The sequence below is a fragment of the Acomys russatus genome, chromosome 13 (genome assembly GCF_903995435.1).
Source record: "Acomys russatus chromosome 13, mAcoRus1.1, whole genome shotgun sequence".
NCBI lineage: Eukaryota > Metazoa > Chordata > Mammalia > Rodentia > Muridae > Acomys > Acomys russatus.
This window is the reverse complement of record NC_067149.1, coordinates 56,944,662-56,968,257: the sequence shown is the minus strand read 5'-3', so window position 1 is coordinate 56,968,257 and position 23,596 is coordinate 56,944,662. Positions and strand designations below refer to the sequence as shown.

The 23,596-nt window shown below is 46.1% G+C and overlaps 1 protein-coding gene across 1 annotated transcript in view; it reads right to left on the bottom strand.

Moving 5' to 3' along the window:
- Nucleotides 1-2,117: 2,117 nt before the first annotated feature.
- Nucleotides 2,118-23,596, bottom strand: part of Etv6 (ETS variant transcription factor 6) — a 235,550-nt gene continuing 214,071 nt past the window's right edge. Inside the window, exons 5-8 of the mRNA XM_051155463.1 lie at nt 20,391-20,936; nt 8,461-8,603; nt 7,123-7,223; nt 2,118-2,746 (exon numbers count right to left, since the gene is read on the bottom strand). Of these exons, the coding sequence (XP_051011420.1) occupies nt 2,641-2,746; nt 7,123-7,223; nt 8,461-8,603; nt 20,391-20,936 (896 nt within the window). The 3' untranslated portion in view covers nt 2,118-2,640. The remainder of the gene's footprint in view (nt 2,747-7,122; nt 7,224-8,460; nt 8,604-20,390; nt 20,937-23,596) is intronic.

Here is a 23,596-nt window from a genome sequence, read left to right as displayed (position 1 = left end):
ATAGTTCGGTTCCATTACCTCTTGAATTTAATGTTGAACTAGACCATGGTGGATGGGAAAAACAAAAACAAAAGCAAAAACAACAGCAAAAACCTTTTGTAGTGGTGTTCTCCTGCAAGGTGTGATTGACAGAATCTGAACCCTTTGGGTCTGTGGCCTGAGAGCACTGCACTCTTGGTGACAACACTGGCCATGTCTTCTCTCCAAAACACAAAGGAGGACTCTTGCAGTTAGGAGAATCAAAGAAAATCATTACTGGAAATACCGGTGGGAACTAAAGACAGGAGTGCCACGAGCATTTCTAACGTAAGGGCTGAAGCTGTCACTTAGGACTCCTTAGGGAACGCAGGAATTTCCTTCCACAGTTTATCTGGAAGATTCTTCGAGAAGTTAAGAAACTGAGTTCTACGCAAGGACAAAGTGGCCAGTATCCTAGTTTCGCATTTCATATTCACACAAATCACCTCAGTCAAAACAAAAACAAGAAGCCCACCCTTTCTCTCTTGCTCTTCAACCCAGTGGCTCATACAACACAAGCAGTCTCCCCATTTGAGATAAGGTACCAGTCATTTTAGAGGCAAACTCCTCCCCCCAAAAAACCCAACAACAACAACAAAAACAAAACAAAAAACCAACCTAAAACAAAAAAAATACAAAAAAACAAAACAAAACAAAAAAACCCTGACATGATTTCAAGAAGCCCTTAGCATTAGACTCACATCACCACCCAGGAACACTAACACCAAAGCCCTCACCCAGAAGGCTGCTGATCTCCTCAAAGGTAAATGGGGGAGGCTTGAGGAAGTCACACTAAGACTAACGGAGCCCGATCAACTCAATTCCAGTGTCTGTCTGTCTGTCTGTCTGTCTGTGAGCTTAGGTCTGCTGGGTAAGGCCCAGAGGGACACGCCTGGGCACTCCTAGCATCTATGTGCCCCACTCAGGAAAAGTTGGAGGGTGGCTCTGGTCTTTCAGCTTCCTTCCCCTGTGTCCCTCTTCTGGTCGAGCACAGACATATCCAAGAGGGCCAGGAGACGCTCACTCGAGGGTGTGGAAGAGACAGAGGAAGGACAAGGGGTGGTTTCATAAGGCAGGCCTCATTATCTGGGTTTAAGAACACCATACTTCAAAGAATCCATTGAGATGGCTAGAAAAGGAAAAAACAAAAAAACAAAAAAAACAAAACAAACAAACAAAAAAACCAGATGAGGTGACACACACCTTTCATACCAGCACTCGAGGCAGAGGCAGGTGGATATGAGTTTTAGCCTGGTCTACAGAACTAGTTTCAGAACAGCCAGGAATACGCAGAGAAATCCTGTCTTGAAAAACAAAACAAAACAAAATAAAAACCAAAAAAAGAAAAAAAAAATCTCTGCCATCAAAAATCCTAAGGCATAGCATTACCCTCATATGGAAGATACTACTGACCTCATGTTGAGGTGAAAAAGAGCCACAAATATGCCCTCTTGAAATACAGCAGTAACAGGAGGAAAAAATGAATGAATTTGAGGAAGTTCCTGTCTGTTCTCGTTGTGCAAATACTGGCTGTGCTGGAGACTGTACTCCAGGACCCTCCCTTATGTGTGCTCTATGTTCAGTGAGAACCACAAAGGGAGAAACAGGCTAGGACTTGGATGGGTGGCAGTGGCAACCCCACAAGGACAAGATGTCTTGGGACAGACTTGACAGCCTGTTCCTCTCTGCAGACCAGTTCTAGTCCCCAGGCCTGTGTGGCCTTCCTGTGGCTTCCCACTTCGCAGCACTTTCAGATCACGTGGCCGGCCTTATACCCTGCCCTCCCACTGATCTTTCTGGAATACAGCAGCATTTGTGGGGTGTCTTGGCCCCCTCAGATGCGTGCCGAAGGGATCTGACATCCAGGTCAGTGTTTGCTTTAGGCGCGAGTCAGGCTAGGCAAAGGCATGCGGAGTGGTACAGCAGGCAGAGAAGATGGAAGAAGTGAAAGAAGAGGGCAGGAGAGAGAGAGAGAGAGAGAGAGAGAGAGAGAGAGAGAGAGAGAGAGAGAGAGAGAGAGAGAGAGATGGAGGACTCGCTTTTTAATTTTTTGAAAGTATTTCTTTTTGTTCCTTTTTCATCTCATTCTGACTTCGACATGACGAACCTGACCCATGGGGCAGGGAAACAAGGAACCTGATCCCTTCTGCAAGTTTTCTCTTTCCTGACCCAGCTGAGCTGGCTGTACTTGGTGAGATTAAAAAAAAAAAAAAAAAAGATTTTATATATATATAATAGATATATTTCCATAGGAAAACAACATGTGATGTCTTCCCCTGTATGAACGATGAATAGTCAAAATGCATGTTCTTAAAAACAAAACAAAACAAAACCAGAAACACCATGAGACTAACAACAGGTGCAGGGTGAGGGTGAGGTGTTACAGACAAGAGATCCGAAGAAGCAAACGTGACGTGTGAGTCTCAGGCTTGTGCCCTCTGCCAGAATTCCAGCCCCGCCATTGCTGGGTGGTTTGTCTAAGGTGCTCTGGGTCCCTTTCCATCTGCAAGAGACGTGTTCCTGCCACTCTTGGGTCTCTTCCTTCTCAGCCGGCCCTAGATCACCTGCTCCATCATGCCTCTTGCGGGTCCCTGTGGGCAGGTGAGGCCATGGTAGGTCCCCTCAGCATTCGTCCTCTTGGTACGTTTGCTCATCCAGCTCCTGAGACTCGAGGTGCTCTAGACGGTCTGTCCGGCCACTCATGATTTCATCTGGGGTTTTCATGAACCTTGGGAGCAGGAAATGAAAGAGTCAAAAGAGTCCGTGGTCCGAAAGGTGTCCTTCCTCACCACTCCAACCCTCAGAGCAACAAACACAGAAGCTGGGAACGTACTGGACTTGGAGCAGATGAGGGAAAGGTTCATTTTTCACCTGTCTGGAAAGTGACAATACGACCAAGGGAAGTTTTTTGGTGTTAGGGGCTGTCTTACTGCTAGGTTGTATAAAAGGACCTGCGTATCGTTCAACTGTGTTTCTTAGTTTTAAAGGTGTGTGTGTGTGTGTGTGTGTGTGTGTGTGTGTGTGTGTGTGTGTGGTGTATGTACACACATGTGGACGCACTTGTGCATGGGGACTAAGAGGGCATCAGGTATACCATTCTAGCACTTTCTGCCTTAGTGTAGTCCCAGGAGATGGCACCCAGAGTTAGGCTGGTGGTCAGCAAGCCCCAGTGGTGCTCTGCTTGCCACAGAGCTGGGGTTACAGGTGTGTGCACAGCCTCACTTGGCTTTTTATGTGAGAGTTGGAGAGCTGAACTCAGGCTCTCATGCCTGTGCAGCGAGCACGCTTGCCTGTGGAGCCTTCTTCTCAACCTCGACGGTTAGAGACTTTTTACAAGAGTCCTACATGTACTTCTGCTCCTGTCTGAGAGCCCAGGGAATAATATTCAGAACCTGAATTTAGCTCAAAGGGTGCCATTAGACGTATCAAAGTGGATATTTCTGATCAGCAGGCGGGTTAGGGAAGGCAGCTTCTGGGAATTGAAGAATAGGAAGAATCCTTTTGTTTCTGCTGACCCACTCCTACTGTCAGAAGTGACCTCCCCTCATCGTGTCCTTCTTCCTTTGCAGCTGGAGTGTATAGCAAGCCTTACAGCCATGATCACCGTGTGCCACTTGCAATGGCACCAGTGTCAAGCTCTGACTATGGTTTGCATGGAGCAGGGAAGAAGCCTGGTTGCAAATGCCTTGTCTGACCCTGGGGGTGCAGTGGGGGGTAGGGTGGGGCTTTCTGCAGCCCTCACAGTGTCTGCACTTTCCCCTTCTCCGTGCTCCACCCCTCAGTGATGAACCACCTTCCAACGCACCTCTTCTCTCACCATTCCACTATGTCAGCGAGGAAGTTGCTGGCCCACCTGCCATTGCGCCCGAAGACATACTTATGCCCCACTGTTCACTTCTGTGAACCCCGCACACCCCTCTGCTGGTCCTTAAAGAAAGCATGGCTCACGTCCTTTTGCAAATCTTTGGCACTGTTCTGACCTGGAACCTTCTGGACTTCTTCCACTACTCTCCCTTCTGTGTTCTGCTTTATCATCGAGAGGCGCTTAGCGGCATGAGCCCACATGCAATCTCTCCACCACGCCCTGCCTCACTTGATTACACGCCCGAGTCCTATACCAACAAGGCACCATTTTGTACAGTTTGGCTCCCAACACTCATTTCCTCAGAAAAGGCTGACGTCTTCTTCAAAGCCTCTCACTGGAAGTTGGCGGGTGGTCTCTGTCTACTGACACTCTCTGCTCATGGCTCTTCAGCTCTCCGAGCAGCGCACATCACAGCAGCTGCTGTCTGTCTGCTACTTTTATCTTCTCACTAAAACTTCTCCCTCAACATTGGAAGTCACTAAAGATCCTTCTAGGCCAACTTTATAGATACGCCGTGTGTCCCTTCCTTCAGACTGCTGTACATGGTAAGCTTTCAAAAGTCCATACCAGGCCATACCAGGTCATGAAACACTGAAACCCTCCCTAAGGCATACACAAAGTTAAAAAATTCAGAGGCCTCACCTCCTAGGAGCTTGTGATTTAGCTATGACAAGGAAAGCTTCACATATATCATTAAAATATACTTTTCACAATTACTAAAGATGTTTAAAATCTTTTTTTCATTTATGTATTATGTCCTGAATGAGTTTATGGATGCCATGTGCATGCAGGAACCTGAAGAGGCCAGAGGAGGGCACCATGTACCCTGGCACTGGAGTTACAGGCTGTTGTGAGCCATCATGCCAGTGCTGGGAACTGAACCTGGCTGGGTCTTTTGCAAAAGCAGTAGTCACTTTTAGTAGCTGAGCCATCTTGCCAGCTCCATACATACTATTAAAAATGAAAGTCATGGTGAGCTTGAGGACAAAGGGAACCCAGGAGATGGCAGGGGAGCATATGCCTGTGTGATGGAGCATCTATAGGGGGCCCTACAAAGTCAGTTTGAGGTGGCCTTGAGGGCGTGTATATGTGACAAAGTAACGGGATATGCATGTCTGGCAGAGGAACTGGAATGCTGATCCCTTTCCATCACACTTCTGATGAATGCGCTTGTCGAGACAGGCTGGCTACAAACCCTGGGAAATATAGCTGCCAAGCTTCGGGCTCCCAACACACAAGCTGGACAGGGACGGTGCCGCAGAGCCGGTACCCGGTGCAGACCAGTAACTGACTTGCGTACAGAAAGAATCAAAGATGACTCCAGCTTCAAGATAACTTAGGACAACCGGAGAGATGGCTCAGAGGTTAAAAGCACCGCCTGCTCTTCTAAAGATCCCAAGTTCAATTCCCAGCCACCACGTGGTGGTTTACCTGTAATGAGATCTGGTGCCTTCTTCTGGTGGGCAGACACACATGTGGGCAGAATATTATATAAATAATAAATAAATCTTTAAAAAAGATTACTTAGAACAATGGCGGTCAACTGATGTGAACAGAGCATTTCTGTTCTGAGGATATCACTTCTCAGCCATGAGGACGTGCCTTACAGGAACCATGTCTGGAGGACCAATGTGATATTTTAGGGGGGCACATCACACAAGCATCTCTTTGAAATTCCAGGAGGGTTTTCAGGGCTAGATTTAAGACTAAGGTGACAAACGAAGTTGAGTGTGGTGGAGTCCAGTCATCTAGGATAAAAGAATGGGTGGGGAGCTGAACATTTGAAGTGAAGGATCAAAGAAAAGGTGTGAACAGAGCTGGAGGCGAAGAGCTCTTCTGTATTTATTTCATTCTACTGTCATTTCCTTGACAGTCTTGCTCCCTTTGCGGATTGCCACAGCTGTTCCTGTTTGTACCCTGCCACTCCATCTCAGCGCTGATGTCTGGTTCTCGGCTCTCTGATGGGCCCTATCACCCTCGCCACAGGGCAGCTCCTCACACACAGAGACATTTTCCCACCTGTGCATAGCAGATTCTACACCTACATCTCCAGCCCTTGCTCTTTTTGTCCTATTTGTCAAAACCTATAACCTAAAGCCCTGCTTGTGATCCCACTTCCTCCCATCACATCAGTGACCAATGGTGCCAGGCCTCCATCTATGCCGTCCTCAGTATACCTTTAGATCCCTCCGTCTTTTCTACTTTGGGAATCACAATCTCCCTGGTAGTTGGAACAGCTGGAACCATTAGCTATGGGGAATATGCAAAGACAGAGGGCTGCCTATTTTAACTCTTTCACACTCCTTTAACCGTGATGCATTTTTAAGACATACGATTTCCCTCAGTGACTCATGCTCTTAAATGCCTGTTTTCGTGGCCTTGACATATTTTCCTGTGGCCCTTGGCTGGTCCTTCTCAGCTGGAAAAAGGGCTCAGTTGGTAAAGTGCTTGCCATGCAAGTGCCAGCTCAGTTCCCACCCACGTAGAAGGGGACACAGAGTGGCACATGCTCTTAGTAATCCCGGTTGCTGTGAGATGGGGACAGGCAGATCCCTGGAGCTCCTCTGCCAGTCCCAAGTCAGGGTGACCTCATCTCAAAAAAACAAGGTGGAAAGGGGCTTGAGAAATGACCTCAGAGGTTGACCTCTGGCCTCCACATGCATGCATGTACACGCATGAATATGTACATGTGAAACAAAATCTTTATGAATTAATGGCCACTCTTACTTGATGGGCTATAATTTAGTATCTCCACCTGTCATATTGTAATCTCCATTTCATTAAAAAAGTGGCTGCTGCTGACCAATTCCACCCACACTGTGACTCACCACGGGTCATGACCCGAAGCTTGACAAAGCAGCTTCCAGGTTTGGTGACCTGGAAGTCCCGGCTTAATCCTCCATTTTGCTATCGACAATAGTTATTCCGGTTGCTCCTTTTAACTCCACTGGACTTCAATGTCAGATAACGCGATTTGGTCACGATGTCATTTTGGAGCTGAGTCAGACTGCATTTAGCTTTGGCATTCATACAGGACAGACTTAAGCATAAAGAATGATCTTTTCTTCTTAAGCCCCAACAAACCAGCACCCGGTCTCCAATAAACAACAGTATTTGCAGCAATGGCGCTGGGTCTCAGACTGGCATGTGGCAGAGTTGCTGACAGTCTCCCTCCTCCCTCTTACGTAAAGAAAACTGTATCCTCCCAAAAGAAGGAAAGGAAAAAGAGGAAGTGCTACCTGAACAAAAGCCTTTGTCCGGGCTCCTTCCTGATTATGTTTAGTTTGTAGTAGTGACGCAGGGCTCTGGACATTTTCTCATAGGTCATGTTTGTTCTGTTCTGCTTGTTCAGAGGAGGAAGGGAGAGAGAGAGAGAGAGAGAAAAAAAAAAAAGCACAAAGATACAATGAAATGAACCTCAGAAAAGGCACTGGGCAGCTATTAAAATAAAGGCTGTTGAGTGGCTCCACATGGCCTCGCTGGCCTGGGAATGCACCTGCTGGTGTGCTGCCTTCTAAGGGCCCCTTCCTTTGGCTGTCTGCCCTCACAGCCACCTTGGTGGCCGAGGTTTCTTAAGCTGAGCTGTCCTAGTTAAGTCTGGAAGTGCTAACTCACCTAGCCCGTCCCACTACAACTGGCCTCGTTCCTTCTGCTGAGGGCGCTCTGGCTTCCTCTGTCTCAGGTGGGAGATAGGTGGTCCACCCCTCGCAGTCTGGTACACGCAAAAGTTTTTTTCTGGTTGCAATGACTTTTCCACATGTGCCTCTGCCCTGTCATTGTTGATCTGTACTGCACAGAAGGCCCCTCAGTGACTCATGTACTTAAATGTCTGTTTTCGGGGCCTTGACATATTTGACTGTGGTCCTTGGCTGGTCTTTCTCAGCTGGAAAAAGGGCTCAGGCCACCTTCTTAGGAGGCTTGAGGCTCAGCTGTGCCACCTCAGTGTCCCCAGCTTGGTCCTTGATCTACTTATACGTCAACTGGCCCGAATCACAATTACCTCCTTTTCATATCTGCACATTTGAACTGCCTTCCTCACTATAAAGGACTATGCTTTGAATCCTACTTCCTCTTCCTACTTTGGGAAACCGTGGGGGCAGACCTCTTGCACTTCTTGCTCGTAAAGGGGATGTTTTATAATCAGAACATATTTTCCACGCAGAAATGGACTTTTGTGAAAAAGGGAGTTTCCAACTGGTGGGGACAGAAGTCACACTTCCCAAAGGTCCCTTGTGAGTCATACAGCTCTCACTACTTCCCTATTCCCCAGTACCTAAGGACAATAGGGGTGGCAGGCCCAGGTCAAGGGGAGTGGCCAGGGGAAATGTTTATAATCAATTTACTGAACTGAGCTCTGCTGAGTTAATGGGCCCAGCTAGAGGTAACACATGGAAAAAAAAAAAAGACATCTTTAATTATTTCCTTCCTTCACAACTACCTAATTGTTTGCCCAGTGAGGAACAAAACCAAATAATTATGGGCCGACTTCGGAGGCAGAAAAGACTATCATCCTCCAACTCAAGGATGAAGTCTGTATTTTGGCAACAGCTTTCCCAACAAATATTTGGCCCTTTTACCTTATGGTTTCCCCACAGTCGAGCCAGTCCGTTGGGATCCACTATCCGGAATATTTTGGATTCTTTGTCCTCCCATCGGATGAAGTTTTCGTACCGGCTGTCAGACAGCAGCTGATAGACGTAATCCCAAAGCAGTCTACAGTCTACAGAGGAGAGGGGGAGAGCGCTGTTGAGAATGGTTTTGGCAGAGGCGGTCGCAAGATTGAGAAAAAGGGTTCGCAACCACGGCTTGGGCCTGGTTTTGACTGATTGTCTCATTTCCTCACTTCACAGATGAAATGGGCACGGCAGTAGCCTGTGAGCTCCTCTTGACCTTTGACCCAGGGAGGCCATCACCTCTATATGAGGTCCAAGGAGGAGGAAAAAGACTTGTTCAAAGTCATGACAAAACTTGAAGCTGAACCAGCCAATCTAAAGGCTGAGGCACCAAGCTATACTTGCAAAGTGAATAAACAGGCTTTGACAACGGGCTACAAAAAGGCTAGAAGGACAACGGTGGAAAGAGAATCTCTCTCTCTCTCCCTCCCTCGCCTGAGGACAGAGGTTGTCGTCAAGGCTCTTCCTCAATCATTCTCCATCTTAGTAGTTTTGAAATTGTTCTGTGTGAGTGTGCGCGACGCATCTGTATCTGTACACACTAGGAAGCCAGAGGACACACGGGCTGGGCCATTCTCCTTCACCTTACTGTCTTGAGGCAGTAACTCACTTGAACCTGTAACTCACCATTTTGGCTGCTGAGTGGCCAGCGAACTCTAAGGGCCCATCTACACCCCGTAGCCCCCGGCCCCCCCAAGTCCTGGGGGTACGGCCATGCGCTGCTATTTTACATGGCTTTTTGCCTGACTTTTCCATGAGTTCTAGGGTTTCAAACTCAGGTCTCCTTGTTTGCAGAGCGAGCTATTAAACACGGAACTATCCATCCAGCCTCTTCACCTACTATATATCTATTGTGAGATACGGTCTCTCACTAAAGAGGAATCTAGACAGGCTGGCCCTCAAACTCCAGGAATCTCTGCCTTTGTCTCCCCAGAGCTGGGTTTACAGATACACACTGTTGTATTTGGTTCTTTAGATGAGTGCTGGGGGAGGGGGGGTCACTATCAGGTCCCCATGTTTATGTGGTAACTGACGCATTTCCCGAGGCCAGAAAGAAAATCTTGTCATTCTAAGGAGAATAGTATGATTAAAAAGTCAAAAGTTGAGAGATTACTCTACGCTTGGTGGAAGATGCCGAATGGATAGAGGAAGACAGAGGCTAAAAAGAAAGTAGCCATAAACGAAAAATGATGGAAATTGAAAACTAGGTGGCTTGGTGACATTAGCTGTGGGAACTGTGGCTAGCATTTAAAAAAGAAATACAGATGCTCTCATTAAATCATCCTTTGGAGGTCTTTCAAGTTGGTTTATCATAGTGGAATCATGGCGGAAAGGAACTTGGTGCAAGAAAATCATTTCTCATTTGCAGAGCTGATACCCGATTATGTGGGCAAGTAGTCAACATTCATCAGATCGTTTAAGTGTGGCGGTGCACTGTGCTCAGCCCCGGGTTTTGGCTGTGACTCTCTGGCTTCTGGGTCTGTGCTGTAAAGGTACCTGGTTCACCCTCCAGCGCAGCCTAATAGGTAAGCAGAGGTAGGCATGCATGGGGGCCAGAGGAGGATATTGAGTTTCCTAGAACCAGAGTTACAGATGTGAACTGCCATGTCTGTCCTGGGAATTGAACTTTTGAGTCTTTGCAAGAAGTTGTAAACTGGCTTTCCAGCCTCAAATAGTGCCTTTGTTTATAAACATATATGTAAGACATCCCTTATATAGCTATCTGTGAGGACGCTGCAAGAAGATGCTACCTATGAAAGAGGAGGCACACCCATGCACGCCCATGCACGCCCATCCGCAGACCTCAAATCTACCCGTGCTCTGCCCTTCAACCCTGTAGCCTCCGGAAGTGAGAAACTTCCTTCCTACATCCTCTTCCTCTTCCCTCCCTTCTTTCCTCACTCTTCTCTTTTACTTCCTGCTTTACTGGAGACAGCGCTTCAGGATGCAGAACAGGCTGGCCTCAACCTTGAGGTGATCGTCCTGTTTTAATCCTGATGTGACATCTGGTTAGTCTCTACTCTTTGTAAGTCACCGTGTGGCATTTTGTTTTAGCAGCTTGGATGGACTAAGAAGTGAGCTGTGGTTCCCTTGTCCGGGTTTGGTGCCACAATCAAATGGCAGGCACAGTTGAGTTTTCTACGGTCTCACTCAACTGGAAAACATCTCCCCAAACCAAACACTTCCACATAAAATGCCACTCAGTGAGGAGAAACAAAGGTGGACATACAGCCCAAGTTCTACGTGCCTGAGTGGTGGCAATCATGTGTATCCATGAGTGCAAGTACACATGAATGTGGAAGCCAGAAGTCAAGTCTTCAACTACTACGCACTCTATTTTTTGAGACAGGGTCTCTCGTTGAACCTGAAGCCCAAAAATCAAGCTAGACTAGCTGGCTGGGAGGTCCTAGGATTCTCCTGCATTTACTTACCCAGTCATGGGATTACAGGTGTGCACCCTCACACCCAGCTCTAGTGTGCGCACCTTCATAAGGTTAACACTAGGCAAACACAGTCCTCTGGGCTCCAGGCCTCTTGCAGAGTTCAAACTTAGAGTGGACAGCTCTCCAGAACTCCATCCTCATCTGCACGGGAATTTTCCACTGCACCTCCTCTCTTTTACTATCACGGCACATCCCAGGTATACTGTGTCCTTGGATTATTTCTTTAGCTGAAGGATTACTCAGCCCTGAGGTTTCACATTGGTCTTTCCAGAGGCATCAAACTGGGTTCCAGAACGTGACTGCACGATGTACCCACTGGATGGCAAACGCAGGGCAGGGCTTGCCGGAGAACAGACTGTACTTGTAAGCATTTGTACATTGCAACTCTTTTCCCTCCTTTCATAAATTTGAAAGTAACCCCAAACAAGCTTCCAATTGATCACTTTAAATGACATTTAATCCAGCAAAGCCAACATTAGCTGCGTAATAAAAACGTTGACATTCAAGACACACTGAATTACTCAGCCACTAACGGAAGTAGCAAGGGGAATTTCACGGCATAAAGCAGTTGCTTCAAAGCTCAGAGTGTAAGTGGCTTTTATAACACTATTGATTTCCCTGTTTCTTTAAAAATTATGCCCAGATGATAAAAATAACTGTCTGACCACACAGCCATGTTGACTCTTAACTTACCATTCAAGTATGCGCCATCTGAGTTGTTTTTCTTTTCAATATTTCTATTAAGTAACAGGCACCATCTTTTGTTCTCTAGATCTTTTGGATACTATTATTAAGAGACCACCTGGAATTTTCTAGATTTGTCTGACTCCATGTTTATACAGGTGCAATGTTCTTTGATAAGTAATAAAAATGGTATAATACAATAAACAAAATGCACTAAATTTGATGAACAGAAGCCCATCCTTCTACAAAACAACTGAACGTGAATGTGTACTGTTTTTTCAAACCCAAGGTATTTATCAATTTTAGGTTTGTTTCTCTCAAAGAGATGATGGTGAGTGCCAGCTGCCATCTTAACAGAATACAGAATCACTTGGGAGACGGAGCTCTAGGAATGTGCGTGGGAATTGTCTTGATTGAGTTAACTGAGATGTGAAGACGTGTCCACCGTGGGTGGTGCTATTCCCTAGGTGGGCTCCTGGACGGTGTATGTGGAGGAAGAGAGCTGAGCAGCAAAATGCATTCATCCCTCTCAGCTGACACAACCAGATGCTTTAAGCTCCTGCTGCCTTGATTTCTCCACCAAAAAGATGGGCTGCACCTTGAACTGTGAGCCAGAAAAAAAAAAACCCTTTCTCTTTCAAATTGCTTCTGTCAAGAGCATTTTATCAGAGCAAAGGGAAAAGAAAAATAAGACAAGGGTCTTTTTTTTTTTCCCATATAAGGACATTTGAGTATTTTAAAGGAATGCCCACCACTTGAATCATCTCTTCTGTAAGAGGAAGTTCATGGCATAGATTATCTCAGATAATCCATTTCCAACTGCAGGAACAGTTCCCTGTTTCCTGCAGGGTGAGGTACAGGGCTATCTGCCTCTAAGAAGCATTGTAAATATCCCTTCCTGTGGTTAGGGAGAAACATTTTCACTCCCACGTCTGTCTCCTACTAGAGGCTTATTGTATAAACTCACAGAACAGAGACTGTAAAAAGATGGGCAATTCACACATAACCAATATGGCTTCTAAAAAATAAAATAAAATCCTTGTTAGATAAAGCCAATCTTTAAAAATCTGAGTAGGCGGGTCAAATTATAGACAGAGGGAATGTGTAATAATGGAGAAGAAAATTTATCCTTCTGGAAAGTTTCTAAGAAAGTTATTTTATGTTGTTTTACTTGTTCAAATAGAATTTTAAGTCTATGGACCCTGCTTGCACCATGGGTTCAAGTTTACATTAACTTGTGATAGCCATTGTTCTGAGCTGAGTGGTGACTTTCCACCCCACCCCCCAAGGTGGTGTCTGACAATGTCTGAAGACACTTCCAGTTGTTACAACAGGGTGCATGGAGGTGCTTCCCATGACAAAGCATTCTTTGGCCCAAATATCAAGTGTGGAAGTTGGGGTGCTCTGCTTACAGGAAGAGGTTCACAGCATTAAGGGGACTGTCAGCCATCCAGGTACTCTCCCCCCACCCCCAGCCTCCCCCCCTCCCCGCTCCAGGCTGTGTCAGCTACTGCCCATAAGTACAGAGTCCTTAGATCCAGTACTGTCAACTGTGTGTTGATATGCAGATATGTGTTTACAATGGGCAACTGTTGTGTTTTGCTGTGGTGGAGGAAAACTGAAACCACTGGTGCATAGTGGCATGCTGGGGACAGACAACAGAAAGCCCACTGATGTTTCCTGGCTTCATGTGGCTGCAAACAGGCTGGCTCTTCCCTCTTTTAGTTAGTTTTGCAGCAGGGAGAAGGGAGGCACTGGACTCAAGCTCACACCCCAGGTGAGATACAGCCTACAGCAGGAGCCTAGCGGCGCCCCATCCCTGCTTTGCTACAGGTAGCTGCAGTCTCTGGATTTATATCCAGGGACAGCAGAGACATGGGGATGGGGTAGCAGGTATACTGAGACTTCAATAAGGGACAATTTGCAATCTCAAGCCCCATGCATGACTCCTCTCAGCCACACTGCTGTTGCTGTGTGTGTGTGTTTTTTAACCACCACCCAGAGCGCTCCTCTTCTTTACAACTCTTTGATTTCACACTGGAAACAGAGAACAATGCCTTAACTAAAATGTGGCTAAGTCAGAAACAGAACATTCCAGATGGAGTGGGCAGTTTCTCCCTCCCAGGGCTCATCAGGTCTTATCCACCTCCTCTGAAAGTGACACTGGGCAGAGCATAGGGAAGAGAGGTCACAGATGCATCACTTGATGCGGACTTGGCTGCCTGTCAATGTCCATGCCGGCTCAGGATGGACACCTGTACTGGCCGTACCCGCTGACCTGTGGGCATTCACCTCCTTGTGTGATACACTCCCATGCTGTTTTATGATGCATCAGAAATGCTCAGAGATGGGCAATATTCCCCCATGTGACAGATAAGAGAGGATGCTTGAGCCTGGAGTATGAAGCCTTCCTCTGGTCATCAAGAACGGCATCCCATCCTGCTGAGGGCCGAGTCTGGGGGAGCCTGGGGATGTCCTGGCCCTCAGCACTGGACCCAACCCAGAGAGCTGCTCTTTCAGTGAGTGCAAAACAATTATAGAATCCTTTCAGATGACAAAGACATCCCACAGCGCTGGCCTCTGACTTCCCACGAGGCCCTCACCTTTCCATTAGTAAGGGTTAGGAATGATTTGCCTCCTCATTTTTTATGACCTTTTATTTATTTTATCCCTCTTTGGGCTTGAGGCTACTCCCGAAGCTCATTTAGAAAAGGAGGAAAGATCCAAAAGGGTTACTTAAAGTTTCTCTCACTCCAAATCTGTAGGGAGGCAGGAAGTGGAGCAGGTAGAGGAGCACAAATCCTCTACTGCCCCAGGGGCTCTGAGGCCAAGCCTCCCACAGTGGTCCTGAGGCCCATTTTCTTTTTCCCCCCTTTTATTAAAAGTAGATTTTTTTCTCACATAATATATCCTGATCACATTTCCTCCCTCCCTCTGTTCCTGTTTCTTCCCATATCCCCTCCCATCCAGATCCACCCCCTTTCTGTCTCTCAGAAAACAAATAGGCTTCTATGGGATATTAATAAAATACAGTAAGATAAACAAGAAACTAACACATTGCAATTAGACAAAACAAATAAATAAACAGAGAGATAGACAGACAGAAGGAAAGAACCCAAGCGAAGGCACAAAAAAACAGTACACTGGAAGCCATAGCATATGCAGAGGTGCAGACCCATGCAGGCCCTGTGCATGCTGCCCCCGTCTCTGTGAGGTCACACGTGCATACACTGTGTGGCGTTTGAAGGCCTTGTTTCCTTGGTGTCTTCCATCCCCCTCTGGCTCTTACACTCTGCCTCCTCTTCCACAGGGTCCCTGAGCCCTCAGGGCAGGGATTTGATGGAGACAGAACAATTCAGAACGAACTATGAAGCTGTGGTCGTTCAATTTTATAATCCTGGCACTCAGGAGGCTGAGATAGGAGTTAAGGCCGGCCTGGGCTACCCTATCTCAGACAGACAGGCAGGCAGGCAGTGGATTAGAAGATAAATGCCAGATTACCAATTAATCTTTCCTTGGCAGGTATTTAGATTAAGGTCAAGGATGGGACAAATGTAAATTTTACTTAAGAGAAAATAAAAATGACTTAACTAAAACTAAACTGAAATAAAGATTTGTCTTAGCTCAGTGTGATGGTATCCACCTGGAGGGCGCACTTTCAGGAGGCTTAGGCAGGAGGATCAAGGCACTGATCAATCCTGTGTCTTGCACCTAGAATGAAGTCTCACGCCCAGTAAATACATGATAGCTTTTTGAATAAATTAACATATGTGACTACGAATCCAAATGTGTAAAGAATCTGTTATTAAGCTGTATTTTACTTATGCTGCTCGGCTGTTGCACCTGTTCTGCATTGTCCTGCAAGTACAGCCTGCAGTCATGACCTGTCTACTCACTGTATCGTCCGTTGTTCTCCTGTCATTGTCGCGTGCCTCAGGCATGCCTCATCACCCCAAGTGCATGCACTCCCTTGTTAGCAGAGACTGCACTTCCTGCATCCTTAGCCTACTTTATGTCTGACGTTCACAGAATACTGACTGTTGCTGGGAACTGTGATGGGGAACATGGTACACCCCACTTTTTATATACAAGGCCAGTTGCAAATATTCAAGAATTCATGGCCATAGGCTCTCTGGAGTGACTCAACTGTATTCATGCTTGGGTTATGGTTTGAAAGAATACACAGACAAAAATTTAATTAAAAGTGTGGCCTTCCCTAATAAACTTATTTACAAAATTAGGTCGTGGCTGCATTTGGCCAAGGCTTCCAATCCTTGCTGGGGAGTCTCTGGGTAGAAGCATTGGGGTGGAACAGGGACACAGTTGAAGTATCTGAATCTCAGGCTCTTTGCTTATGAAAGTCGCTTCTAGCGAACTCACCTCGTCCTAAGAAAGGGCGCACACACAAATACCCGATGCTTATCCACAGGGAACACTTTCCAAGACTTCTTATAATTTGCAAAGTAAAAAAAAAAAAAAATAAAAGCATGTTATATTTAAATAGACTCATCTTGTTTTTAATCTGTATTTAAACTGCCCACCACTTACTGAATTTTCTTATTAGTTTTCCCATACGGTTGATACCCAGGGTAAACTATCATAGCTTATGTGATCTTTTACTTGCATGATTTATGAAGTGTTTTCCAGAGATGGGAAAAGGAGAGTTTATGAAAAATATATTTTTAATTGACTTGGATAGATGAGCTTTGGGCCTAGCATCTCTACTAGAAACAAGAACGAACACTTGGGTCTCTGTATCTTGTGTTTGCGCCTGCATTTGGCCTCCTTTTCATTTCTCCCTAAATTCTAAGGATTAATTTTATTTACTTACTAAAATTTTGTATTTTGACACCAGGTCTCATTATATAAACAAGGCTGGCCTTGAACTCAGATATCTGCCTGCTCTGTCTCCCAAGTGCTGGGATTAAAGGTAGATCCCCCACACCCTGCCCCTTAAGCATTCTTTTAGGCTCATCTGAAAGCAGTCCTGACCTCCTGTGTAATTCTGTAGAAGTCATAAGACAGGTGTATGTACGTCACATGCTTTACTTATGTAGTGAACTATGTGCAGCTCTTTCATGGCCAACACTGAGTCTTACACCTTGGTGAACTTCTTCCCTCCTGCCAGAAGGCAACCCAGAGACCTCTTAGGTGTCTGCTTGCAGCCTAAAGTCCTCCCATACCCAAAACAATCCTATCTGAACGGTAAGAATCCAGGCCTGTGTTTTGCTCCATTGGTAAGCAGTGTTTCTGTCTACACCCTCCAGCTAAGTTACTCATCAGTGTGACATTTGGTGGCACTTTCATTTCTTCCGGTACTGCGCTCAATTAAAGGGCTTCAAGAAACTAAGGTTTCTCATCTAACTGCCGCTTTGCAGAGATTTAAAAGCGTCGATGGCTACTCACTGACAGAACCTTACAGTATAAACAGCAATGACTCACAGAATTTGACCTTCAATAAATAGAATCACTTTTACTAAGTTCTTAGGAGCCCAGAAAGAGAGAGGACTGGGGAGAGGGGTAGGGGGTCCTCCAGAGGGGCTGTGAGTCACCTCTGCGGAGGGGCATACTCTGCTCTGGCCTCACTGTCAGAGCAGGAAGGGACCTCAGCGACCACCCAACATGACCCTGGCATTTCACCCCTGTGAAAAGCAACGACTGCCAGTTAAACTGGCTCATCTGGAATTTGTGTACATTAGGTAATGTATATATTTAGAGATTTTACAACATTTACAAAGATCATAAGAACATTAATATACATTTATATGGGACTCAATCACACTGTAGGAATGAATGCATTGCCCCCAGGAGATCTGGCCCTGGGATTATCTTCTAGAACATTCTGCCTTTTCAGAGCCAAGGAATAGTAGATACTAGCTCTTCCTAAGTGTGCTTAAGACAACAGATCTGTGAATACAAAGTTCATCACTTGACTGACTGGATGTTCCATGAGGCTTCCTGTATTTGCATTATACCAAGTTAGATAAGGCCACTTCCCTGAAAGTCATAACATACTTGAGTGCAGTCTGCCATATCTCCTACCCTTTCCTCTCCTTCTCCCTTCCCGTTCCGTTGTTACCTCACACAGTTTTCTATATTTTCAGATCTGTACCTATATGAGTTTAAGCATCTACATAAAATCTAAGACCCACCAATGAAAAATAGATGTGATCATCTGCATTTGTGAGACCTACTAAAACCACTTGGTATGATACATATTTGCAGTTGCATCTTAACTGTTAAGCGTACACCCATCACGCTGCTAATGTTTGAGTACATGGCTTTAAAAGTAGTGGCAGACTTGACAAAACTGAGGTGCAGCTTACAAGAGGAAGACAGCTTGGGAGGTCTAAACAATTCCTTCATCCCCATCTCTCTCTCTTCTTCCTTTCCCCTTTTCTCTTGTATGTTGTCTTTCTGGATTTATATTATTATCTTAAGATTCTCAAGAAGACTGTGGTGAAATGAAGGTGGGCAGGGAAGATGTGGACAAAGAAAACGTGCCCTTCAAGGGCAGCACTGCAGACAGCAGCCAAGGCTCAGCCAGCTCAGCCAGCCCTCATCTGACCTTGGGAAGAACCTTGGTGTCTTCTGGGTCTCCCATGTGGCTTCCCCTGGATAAATAACCCATGTACATCAAAGGGATTCACCCTCAGAGGGCTGTTCTGGGAATTATACACAAGGAAAAGCGTGTGAAAACGCCATGGAGGGAACAAACCAAGATGGTATGCAACTAAGGCCATGTCCATCATTCAGCCGTTTTCACCTCATCCTTTTCCTCCAGAGGTCTAAGGAAATTCACGTATTTCTGTAAGATTCCCCCCTTTTTTTGTCCCCTGGCCCCCCATCCTGCAGTCTCTTCATTATTAAAGCAAATCTCATTTATAAGTAGGACAATGAAATGAACCCCCTGTGCATCCACTCACCCACATAATCACCAAATACCTCATGGCTAAGGCCATCCTATTGCATAGGCCAGGACTGTTTTGAGTTAATCCCAAGCATACTCCAAGTTTCTTAGTGTAAAAGATGCAAGTCATAGATAGTTGTTGTTTTACTGTTGTTGCTGTAGTTCTGACGGTCAAATCTTAGGGCTTTATGCTTGGTTACCACTGAGCCACCGTACTTTCAGTACCCACTTTCTTAGGATCTGTATGTATGTGTATGTAGGTGTGTGTGTCTGTGTGTGTGAGTGTGTGTGAGTGTGTGTGAGTGTACATGCTTGAGCATGTATGTGTATGTGAGGGTCAAAGAACAACCTTGGGTGTCTTTCCTCAGGTGTGAGCTCCTTGACTTTTGAGACAGGGCCAGTCTCTCATTGGTCTGGAACTGGCAAAGGTCTGTTGGCCAACAAGGCCCAGGGATGTATGTGTGTCTGTCCCACTAGCACTGAGATTACAAGTGCGTGCCACAACACCAGAGGCCCTTGGACTAAACAGAGTACTTCACTGACTGAGCTATTGTCCCAGCCTCTCCATTTTATTTTCTTAATTCAACCTCTTTGATGTAAATTATTTGCAGCAATAAAACAGAGGCAATGATGGAGGTGACTTAGGGCCAGACGAAAATCTAGAAACTAATGATTTAAAGAACCAAGCAAGGCAGAGTGAAGTAGGCCTTTTGTTGGGAACTGCTACACGTGGGTGGGCCGTGGGAAGAAGGGCCGTGTATTCCCCTCTGCCCTAACTCCACCCACTAAGGGAAGCACAGCCATTTGTTTTACACTTCCCCCCAACCCTTGTGAAGCCTGCTGGCTCCTCCAGTCCAAACACAACCTCTGCTTTGCTTCCTCACCACTTTCTTATTCTGCCATGGAGAAGGCACTGAATGAGCCTGTGCACTGCATGAACAAGAGGTAAAGCTTTCATCACTCGGTCCTGTATCTTAATGGTGTTCACACGTGCTTCCCCCACTAAATTCTCAATTCTACAAGGGACAAGATGCTAAACCAGCATCGTATACAGCACACCGGATGCACTTATCTACAAATCATAGGTGCTCCCTGGGTGTCTCACGGAATGGATGGAGAGATGCCCTCTAAGAGGAGACTTCACTTTGCTGAGCAGTGCACAGACAGGCCTTCTGTGTCAATTATGGGTAGGCTAGCAAAACTCTAGTTGGTGGCTTCTTATCCACCAGCCTTGGTTTCTCATTAGAGGACTGCATTTGGGATTGCCATCATAATTGAGAGAAGAATTTGGGAGTGGGTTTTCTCTGCCTTAATGATGGGGCAACACCTGCTTACTAACACCCTGGACCCCAATTCTGCCTCCTTTCGCAAGGGGAAAGCATCCTGAGTCACTGTCCACATGACAGAATTACAGGCATGAATCTGAGACAGAGGTTCTTTAAGGCTGTGTCTGGTCACTAATTAGCACCTGGTAACTTCAGGATGGAACCATTAGAGCACTCATAAGCCTTTGATTTTTAAATGTTTTCCCTTAGCCGTGACTCCGAGGCGACTCTCCTTGTGAGCTGGACAAGGAGACAGGAGGACATTCATTCCTTAACATTTCTGAGGCTCATTAACTACTCCCTCCCAGTGGCTCATTAACCAGGCCATTAGGGAATCTGTCTCATGCAGGCAGAAGCTTCCACTTGCCCTCCCCAAACCTCTGCAGGCATAACACTGGGAGTGCAGTGAGGCTAGCTGCACGGCTGCTGCTGGGTGGTGGTGCAGGGCTGTGATGGGCTGAGCTCACTCACCTGCTATTCTCCCAATGGGCATGGCGTGCTCTTCAGGTGGGGACACAGAGACCATAATGTGGTTCATGTAAGCCAGGTCCTCCCGATGAGACAGGTTGATGGGCTTTCCTTCCCTGTGCAGCCCATCTTCAGAGAGCCGGGACTGTTTGAAATCTACCGAGTGCCGGGGGTTCAGGATCAAAGGGTGCATGATGGGGCTGGGCATCAGCTGGATCACTCGCGTGCTCTCCTGCCACGGGCTGGAGGGCTTCGGGTTTGGCTCCGAGGATGGTGGGCAGTGATTATTCTCCACAGGAGACACTGACAGGGGGTAGGACTCCTGGTGGTTGTTTTCCTGCTGGAGCCTTGGCCCCTGGACTCTCTCAGCTGGTGAGAGGCGGCGGATCATGTTGTCCAGGGGGGACCGCAGGGGCCGCTGCTCGGGGTCTGGAGAAGGCCTGTGGTTTGTGGTGATGGGTGACCTAGGGCGATGTAAAAGTTCAATGGTGGGAGGGTTGTGGTGTACACTCTCCGCAGGCGTCCTGGGCGGCCTCTGGACACAGTTATCTATGGGACAAAAGAAAAGACAATCACAGACCCCCATGAGCCTGCATCCCGATGACCTCATGATTGCTCTGTAGGCAGCTGTACTGACGCAATAGAGCCCCTCTCAACCCAGATCCCTGTGTCTTTCCCTTTGCTCAAACAAAACTTCAGAGCACATACTTTAAATCACTTTTGCACCCCAGACAAGAGAGGAATCCCCACCACCATCACTCCATGTAGCATGTGTCAGTGCCTGACAAACACAAGGAACCCAATGCCTTCCTTCAGCTCGTCCTTGCTTGACTCCTCTGTGCAGGTTTTAGAGGTGGAGGAGCTCTTAGGGGTTTCCACCCAGATGCTCTGGTGAGCTTATGCTTTTATTTTCTCCATCTCCAGGCATTGTTACTGCTGTTAACAATGACGATGAATGATGATTCTATATTAGGTACTGGGTCTTAGTATTTCAAACTTGGAGCCTTCTCACGAGGGAGATAAACTGTTATTTCTGTTTCACAGATGATAAAACTGAATCAGAGACTATTTAGCCCACACTACGTGGCCAACGGGTAAAGGGTTTGAATCAGATTCTAAAATCTGCATGTATTGCAGCACTTTGTGTTGCATAGACCCCAGAGCACAAAATCAGATACATAAACCTGCTGTCAGCAGCAGCAATGGCCGTCTCTATAGAATGTTGATTTGTACTTGAGAGAGCTTGTATGAGGTTGTCCCTGAGTAGGCAAGTAGGAAGTACGGGGCTCCCCAACAACACATGCTCTCCATCGCACTTGAATTTACACACTGCTGAGGATGACACCAGAAGTGTATACAGCTCCAAAATGGAAGCAGCTGTGGGCTGGGCTGATGCTGGACCAACTCCCAGGTGATCTGGGCTCCCTGCTGATGCTCAGGCCAGGTATCTGACCATAGAAATATATGAGTTCATATCTATCTCCATGAGGGGTACTCTGGCCACATGTGTTTCTGGGGCAGTATCAGCATGAAAACAAGCACTTTTACTGATCCCTATTATTGTCACAGACGTATCCATAATCTTAAGTGTCAAAACGGCGTCAAGGACATCACCTTTGTCTACGTGGAGAACATGAAAAGGGGAAACAGGACTCTACCAGGGTCAGAAAGGAGGTGGGCATCCCCTTAAGGTTTATCCTGGGTTAGCATGAAAATGGAGATTTTTTTTTTCTTTTTAAAATTCTACTAGATCTCCCTCATCCCATGAGGCAGAGAACAAAGGAAACATTGAATACGGCATAGGAGATTCACAGAATGGGAAAGTACCCGTTTCATGACTATTGTATGATCTGATGCCATAAATTCGAAACCCTTACTCACTGGGATGGGTATCACAGGACACCTGTTTAATAATCCTGATCACTAAATGATAGAGTACTAATTAACTTAAAAAAAAAAAAAAGAGCGAGAGGTTATCTCAGTATTTTGCTGAGGACTGGTGTGCAGGCAATGTGGTCAGATATGAAAGGCATAGGAAAGGATTTAGAACCTACCTCCATCCACCTAGTAAGAGAAAGAGCAGTTCCAGTTTCAGTAATGGCAGAGTGATTCACTCAAACCACACTTCCTACCGGCAGACCCTATAGAACTTGGATACAATACACCACCCCCCCCCCCAAAAAAAAAGCCATGTAAAGATATTGGACAGTGACTCCAAATAAACAGAAACACAAGGGATTTTCTTCTTAAAAGATGGGACCATCATAGAGAAAGACATTAGACAGCTCTTCCCCAAGAGCACCCTCATTGGTGCAGCACAAGGCAGTCTGATGATGAACAGAAAGCCGTGCTGGGGCACAAGTTGATGGCAAAATGGCAGAAACTTGTGGAAGCTTCATCGAGGGTACAGTACCAGAGAGAACTACTAAACCAGCCCGCTAAAGTTCTCTCACACTCTTGTCTGACTTCTGAACCACACACACACACACACACACACACACACACACACACACAGGGGAGACTCAAAAGCAGTGGTTGTGTGGCTGAGAGATATGAGCACACATCTTAGCTCCTGACCATTGCAGAAGAGAAGCAGGTCAGGGTTTAGAGTCTCAGTGAGTCAAAGGGCTCGTTAACACCCCAGGCTGTCCAATACCCCAGCATGGCCATTTGTTAGAGTGGTAAATCCTGTATTACAGTACAAAGGAACCTTGCTTAGAGCTAAAGGCAAAACTGAGACAGATTTGTCCCAATGAAGTGTAAAGTCGCCTCTACATGCTAGAAGGGACTGGCTAATAAACGAACTGCTTGTAATAGTCTTCAGAGGAATATAACACAATCCAAAGTCTCTACAATGTGTAATCTGTAAAGTTCGACATCAATAGTGGTTCTAGACACAGAAGATGTGACCTATTAATAAAAGACCACCAGCAGAAACAGATTCTGTGACATTGATGGGGTTAGCTAAAGAGACTCTAAAGGAATTTAAGGTAGCTGTAAGTATTTCATAGGCACAAGTAATGGTATTAGGGAACTTTCAGAACAGAAATGTAGAAAACAAAAATGAAGAAATCTACAACCCAAAAGTACAATATATGAAATAAAAGAATAGATTGGACAGACTTAAGAGCATACTGGAGATGAGAGAGGAAAGGACTAGAAACTTAAAAATAAAATTCAAAACGAATCACAACATCAAATATGCCTAG